This window comes from Panthera pardus, unplaced genomic scaffold (genome assembly GCF_024362965.1).
Source record: "Panthera pardus isolate Hobbes unplaced genomic scaffold, ASM2436296v1 HiC_scaffold_20, whole genome shotgun sequence".
NCBI lineage: Eukaryota > Metazoa > Chordata > Mammalia > Carnivora > Felidae > Panthera > Panthera pardus.
Genome location: NW_026526766.1, coordinates 74087053 through 74094169, shown reverse-complemented (window position 1 = coordinate 74094169; position 7117 = coordinate 74087053). Strand labels below are relative to the sequence as shown.

Sequence of the window (7117 nt, the reverse complement as noted above, 5' to 3'; positions counted from 1 at the left end):
GTTGTGTACACTTCTCTTTCTGAAAGCGGCTTTCCCGCCTACCGAAGACCAGACAGTGGTCCATTCTGATCTACCCTTGCGCCGGAGTTGGCTCTGGCAGGCTCGGGCAGATGCATGCTTGTACAGATCTCTTGCACCCAGTAGGTGCCCAACATAAACGCTTGAACTTGTATGTCAGCGCGTGCAAGAGGGGAGCGCAACGTTTTAAGGTAGAAAACCGAGCCTGGAGCGTTCAGTATTTTAGAAGCAAAAAGTTGGCTATTTTCCTCCACAATTGTGAATTAGCTAGGTGGTTAATTGCTCCAAAGCGATTCTGAGGCACACGCTTCGACCGCAGAAGAGCCTAGGCTTGGAGCCCATCTTATCTCAACTCGCGGCGGGAGAAGAGGGGAGGGGACTCGCAGTGCCCCTGTAGCTCCTCCCACCCCAACCCCCACCTTCACCCCTTTCTTCCCCTGGGCTGGACTGTTTCACCCCGTCTCCAGGCAACCGCCAGGCGCGATGCGGGACGTCATTTCCTGAAGAGCCCGTGGGGGGGGGGGGAGGGGGAGATAGGGGGAGGGGCAAGGGGGCGGGGCCAAGTCTGGGCAGGCGACGGCGACGGCGTCGGAACTCGCTGGAAGATCGGCCCCGGGCAGCTCAACAGTTCGCAAAGTCCCGGCTCGAGGCCGCGCGGCTTCGTCTGCGCCCGGGCGGCGCAAGAGCGCGGGGGGTCCCTGGGCTGCTGCATCCCCGGACATGCCCCGCAGCACCTGCCGGACGCCCGCGCGGCTTCACCGGCTGCGGTTCGGGGGGCTCTGGGACTAGAGCGCCCCCACCCCAACTTATGACTTTGGGGTCCCCCAGCCCGAGAGGAACGGGCGGCCCGGCTGGGGGAGCCCCGGACATGGTGTGACGGGGCGGTCAGCTCTGCTGCGCCCCCCACTCCGGACACCCGTCGTCTCTGTGCCCTCCAGAATGTAGCTGCTCTCCGCGTCCCCCCGGACTCCAGCCGCAGCCTCCGCGACCTCGGGGCTCCAGCCGCCAACTCGTTGTCCCCCGGGACCCTGTCGCCGTCTCCGCTTTGCCGACACTTCGGCCGCCGTGTCCGTGTCCTCCCGACTCCAGCCGCCGTCTCTGCGCCCCTCGGACTCCAGGAACGCGACCCCTGTGTCTTCGCGCGCCCGGGACTCCAGCGGCGGTCTTCGCGATCCCCCCGGGATTCTGCCACTGTTTCCGCGCCCCTCAAACCCAGACTCCGGCGCCGTCTCCGCGTCTCCCGGGATCCAGCCCCTTTCTCCGCGCCCACCCGCTCGCCCCGAAGCCAGACTCCAGCCGCGGTCTCCGCCGCCCCCCCCCCCCCCGAGGCTGTCGCGCCAGTGCCGGCGAGTGCAGCGGCTGCCCCACCGCGCGCCCCGCGTCCGCCCGGGCCTCGGCGGGGAGATGAACGCGCAGCTGGACGGCCTGTCGGTGAGCTCGTCCTCCACCGGCTCGCTGGGCTCGGCGGCCGGGGCGGGCGGCGGCGGGGGCGCGGGGCTGCGGCTGCTGTCTGCCAACGTGCGCCAGCTGCACCAGGCGCTGACGGCGCTGCTGAGCGAGGCGGAGCGGGAGCAGTTCACGCACTGCCTGAACGCGTACCACGCGCGCCGCAACGTCTTCGACCTGGTGCGCACCCTGCGCGTGCTGCTGGACAGCCCGGTCAAGCGGCGCCTGCTGCCCATGCTGCGTCTGGTCATCCCGCGCTCCGACCAGCTGCTCTTCGACCAGTACACGGCCGAGGGCCTCTACCTGCCCGCCACCACCCCCTACCGGCAGCCTGCCTGGGGCGGCCCCGACGGCGCGGGGCCGGGGGAGGTGCGCCTGGTGAGCCTGAGGCGCGCCAAGGCCCACGAGGGCTTGGGCTTCAGCATCCGCGGGGGCTCGGAGCATGGCGTGGGCATCTATGTGTCGCTGGTGGAGCCAGGCTCTCTGGCCGAGAAGGAAGGGCTGCGAGTCGGGGACCAGATTCTGCGTGTCAACGACAAATCCCTTGCCCGGGTGACCCACGCTGAGGCCGTCAAGGTAAGTCTGTGATCTGGGGACGAGTACAGGGGCAGAGTGACAGTAGCTCTGCCTGTGTGTGTCCTTAGGAAAATTACCTAATCTTTCTGGGCCCCCTTTTTGTTAAAAAAAAAAAAAAGTTTATTTCGAACAGGAACATCTAGGTGTTTGGGGTTTTTTTAGCCAATAGCTACCAGGCACTGGGGATACCGTGAGGGGTAAAACAGACCTGCACCTTGCTCTCGTGAGGCATAAAGGCTAGTAGTGTGGGGGAGACAGATCTTATCAAATACTCAGGCAAATGTATGATTACAAAGTGTGGAAAGGTACAGGAAGTCTTATGAGTGTTAAGAAAGGGTAAGGTCTCCTCTTGGCTCCCAGTAGTCACCGGGAGGCCCCCACATGGCTGTTGTTGCTATTCTAGTTCTGCAGGGTGTTGCCCCTGAAAGAAAGTTTTGTTGGCACCATAGTAGCCCAGGGAAGCTGTTCTGGTGATGCACAGAGCTCTAATCTGACCCGGCTGCTCATGTACAGGCTGTGTGTCCTGGGTCCAGTCACTTTTCCTTTCCAAACCTTTGGATCTTCACTTGGACAGTGGAGTGACTGGATGGGATAAGTGTCCTTAGCCTTGTTGGAAATGAGTCCCCTGCCTGGATGTCAGAAATATATCCTCCACCCCCTTAAGAGTAGTTGCACTTTTTGTGTCTGTTAATTGAGAAAAATAACCTCATGGGGACAGTCTCCTAAGGATTTAATCAGGCTGTTTAAAGCAGTTGCGTGTTTGCTAAATCTCACGCCGAGGGCTGTTGAAAACCAGTTGGAGTATGAGAAGGATAGTGTTTGGTGTACATGCGGATTCAAGGATCCCTTGCCGGTGTTTATACACACAGGCCACCTATGCCCACCTTCATACAGGAAGTGAAGAATTTGAGGGCGCGGGGGAGACAGTGGCATACTCTGCTTCTGCAAAGAAAATGCTTCCTACGGATTTGGGCTGCCCTGTGACCCAGCTTCTCACCACCCCACCTTTTGTCCCTGCCTTGCGTCCTCCTGTCCTCCTAGGTGCAGGTGTTTTGGACACCAGCTGGGGCCTGCTGGCTGTTGGGAAATGCTCAGGGGAAATGCTTAAGCAGCAGAGGCCCAGGGCTACTTCCTGTGTCCTCTTTAGTGACCTGTGGTCAGGTGTGAATTGAGCCCACTTCCTGACTGTTTTCCTGGGGCTGACAACCGTCTCATCCCTGACTTTGCCTTTCCTTGTTTTGTTGCCAACCCTTTTGCCCCTGGCCCCTTGAGGATTTTAGACACTACTCTGCTGCTTCTGGGGGAAGCCTGATTGCTTGATACTGTTTGGGGTGGGAGGGTGCAGGAGCAGACACAGGTTATTGTGGATTTCCATGCACCTGTCCTCCTCTCTGTCTCCTCCCCCCACATCAGTCTTTTCCCTTTATCTGACATTCCATATATTTATAAAGAAATAGTCCGTTAGCCTTTGGCCCTAGAAGGTCTGGAGTTCCCGGATGATGAATTTATACTCCAAAGATACTTAGTCCAAATGGTCAGTTATAAACGTGGCTTCAGTTTTAGTGGCAATTTTAAAAGACTCCTGTAACTAACTCATCACAAGGAGATGGACTTTGGAAAGGCCTCCGGTAACCTGCCATTCAAAACACGAGCTCTCCTGTCAGTTTGCACTCCAGTCTCAGGCATGCCAGGTGGCTGGAGGGGCTCGGTTGTGAGCTTCAGCTCAGCCCTCCCCGATTTCATCAGTGGCACTCTGCATCTTGTATCTGAACTGTAGCCCCGTTACTCTGTGACTCAGGCCAGGCCTTAGCTGGTCTAGTAAAACCTAAACTCTCTGTGGTATGGTTTTGTGTCGCCAGAGGAGCAGAACTGTCCTTGGTTGGGTGAGAGCTTTCTGGACTGAGCAGCCACCGGCGTCCCTGTCACTTTTTCTACAGAGGGGTCTACAAAGGCAGAATGAACTCCACCCTCGGGGTGCCCTTCTTCTGGCCAAAGCCAGACGCAACCAGCCCAGAATGCACCCCTTTGGAACCTTCAGAAGCAACAGGCAGAATGCACACTGCTTTGTGTCACCTTAACTCCAGGGGAAAAGGGAAACAGACTTTCCGTGGGTGGAATTTAAAACGGAGGAGGCGGAACCTTGTCTCTGGGGCTTCTGTGAGCACCTCCGGGTTACAGGACGGACTGGGAGTTTCAGGACAGTGTAGAGGGACACCTGGAGCTCTTGACACATTTCCACAAGACCAAGGGCAGCAAGTCCCTTAACTGCAAGCCAAAAGGGACTCCAGCTTCTCTACTAGTTAACAAACTGCCCTTAACTTGGATTTCTCCACTTTCAGTCCTTCCTTATTAGCTACAGCACTGGAGGGCACCATGTCAGAGGCTTTTATGATAAAGGTACATTCCTTTAATCAAACTCCAGACTTTATTCAAATATCACCAGTTTTTCTGCTTTTTCTGTTCCATATACCACATTGCATTTAATGCAAGACATATTTTCTTTTTCTCTTCATTGTTATTTTCTTTATTTATTTCCTCCCCTGGCTTTATTGAAGTAGCTTTATTTTATTGACAATTTTATTTATTTATTTTATTTTATTGACAAATAAAAATTGTATGTATTTAAGGTGTACAGTGTGTTGATTTGCTATACCTGTACATTGTAAAATGATTACTGTAATCCAGCTGATTATCCATCACCTCACGTAGTTATTTTATTTTTGTGGGAAGAACACTCAAAATGTGCTGTCTTAGCGAATTTCAAGTGTACAATACAAAATTATTAATTACAATCAGCAGTCGGGGTGTTAGATCCCCAGAACGTACTCATTTTGTAACTGGAAGTCTGTACTCTTTGGCCAGCATTTTCCTGTTCCCTCCACCTTTCCTGTTTCCTCCACCTTTTCCGTTTCCTCCACCTTTTCTGTTTCCTCCACCCCGGGCCTCTGGCAACCCCTGTTCTACTCTCTGCTTCTGTGAATTGGGCTTTTTAGATTCCACATTGTAAGTGAGATCATCCAACATTTGTCTTTATGTGTCTGCCTTATTTCACTTAGTATAACGTCCTCTGGGTTCATGCATGTTGTCACAAATGGCAGGACCTCATTTTTTATGGTCTAATAATATTCCGCTGTGTGTGTGTGTGTGTGTGTGTGTGTGTGTGCATACGTGCACGTGTGCGCACGCTTTCTCTATTCACCTGTCAATATGCACTCAGGTTATTTCTGTGTTTTGGCTGTTGAGATGTGAGATGTGTTTTCGATTTTTTTTTTTTTTTTTTAATTTTTTTTTTCAACGTTTTTTATTTATTTTTGGGACAGAGAGAGACAGAGCATGAACGGGGGAGGGGCAGAGAGAGAGGGAGACACAGAATCGGAAACAGGCTCCAGGCTCCGAGCCATCAGCCCAGAGCCTGACGCGGGGCTCGAACTCACGGACCGCGAGATCGTGACCTGGCTGAAGTCGGACGCTTAACCGACTGCGCCACCCAGGCGCCCCTGTGTTTTCGATTTTAAAACCTTTATTTTTTTTTCTTTTTTTTAAATTTATTTTAATGTTTATTTATTTTTGAGAGAGAGAGAGAGACAGAGCACGAGTGGGGGGTGGGGGCGCAGAGAGAGAGGGAGACACAGAATCTGAAGCAGGCTCCAGGCTCTGAGCTGTCAGCACAGAGCCCGATGCGGGGCTTGAACCCACAAGCCGTGAGATCATGACCTGAGCTGAAGTCAGACACTTAACCGACTGAGCCACCCAGGCGCCCCTCAAACTTTTATTTTTTTCTCATAGGTAGAAAGAGGGAGGAAAGATCCTCTGAACTTCTGGAAGGAGAGATTGTGTGTGTGTGTGTGTGTGTGTGTGTGTGTGTGTGTGTCTGTGTGTGTGTGTCTGTGTGTGTGTGTGTGTGTGTGTGTGTCTGTGTCTGTGTGTAATAAAAAGAAAATTAAATTTTAGGAATCAAGTTACTGAAGAGTTCATGAGTCAGAGAGGGCCACCCCTCCCAGGAAACAGAGGAGATTGAACATACAAAGTTTTTCCAATTCTCTGTCTCACAAATCAAGTATCCGTTGTTGCCCAGAGCAGTTCAGTGAGGATTCTGTCCTCTCTCTAGGGGCTCCCCTCCCTCTCTTGAAGCCTGTTTGCTAAATCAGCAGTGACAGGTCCAGATACGGCAAGCCATTTACTATTTGCAATTATGTTGAAATGTTTGATTTTTGAAAACTCTATCTTGAATGAACAGGAGCCAAACTAATAATAATAATAATAAAAGTAGACCTTTCAAAGGTTTTCAGCCAAAAAGGTTTGGTAAATTAGCCAAGGAACCCGCAGACCAGGGATGCTGCATTGGGCTCTGCCACATACTTGCTGTGTGACCTTGTGCTAGTCACCGACCCTCTCTGTGTTCCAAGGTGGATGGGTCAGGGGGCTGCCCAAGGTCTCTTCCAGTTCAGACCATCTGTGATTTGCTCAGTATTGTGCTACACACGAGGCATTTAGAGTGTCTAATCTGGTGTTTTCTTGTTCTTTTGGAATTGATTTCATTTAAGGCAGAATTAAGACAGTTGTCTAAAGATTGGGAGATGAGAATCTTGGCACTCTCGTGTAGCCTCCTACTAAATCAGGAAATTGATGGGTTACACAGAGTACTGACGAGAACTTGACTGCTGTCCCTCCACCCAAGAACACCAGCTCTGGTGCTGTTCCTGAGCAAACGAGGAACCAGCAGTAGGATTGTGGCAATAGTGCCCTGGGAGTGCTCAAAATCACAGCCACTTACCTGCTTGCCCTCCCAGTACCTAATTCTGCAGGACGTGGGGTATCCGGTGCTGCTGGGATGTGTGTGTCTCATCTCGATAAAAATTGAATGGCTTCATTACAATCTCAGCATTCCCCCCCCCCCCCCCCGGTACATCCAAGGAACATATTAGAATTTGAAGCATTCCAGGAGTTAAAAACAGTGGCCAGCCCTTTCATCTAATTAGAGTTATCACACCCTCCCTTTTTTTGCATAATAACCTACAAAGAATCCATCCGTGTCAATATACGTCATTGTTATTTAATCCGGCATGTTCTAAACGAC

At 52.6% G+C, this 7117-nt stretch overlaps 1 protein-coding gene across 5 annotated transcripts in view; it reads left to right on the top strand.

The window, feature by feature from the left end:
* The first annotated feature begins 611 nt into the window (after window positions 1-611).
* WHRN (whirlin) overlaps window positions 612-7117 on the top strand; it is a 95323-nt gene continuing 88817 nt past the window's right edge. For all 5 annotated transcript variants that reach the window (XM_019454060.2, XM_019454059.2, XM_019454058.2 and 2 more), the window contains exon 1: window positions 612-2040. In XM_019454060.2, coding sequence (XP_019309605.1) covers window positions 1423-2040 — 618 coding nt within the window. In that variant the 5' untranslated portion in view covers window positions 612-1422. The remainder of the gene's footprint in view (window positions 2041-7117) is intronic.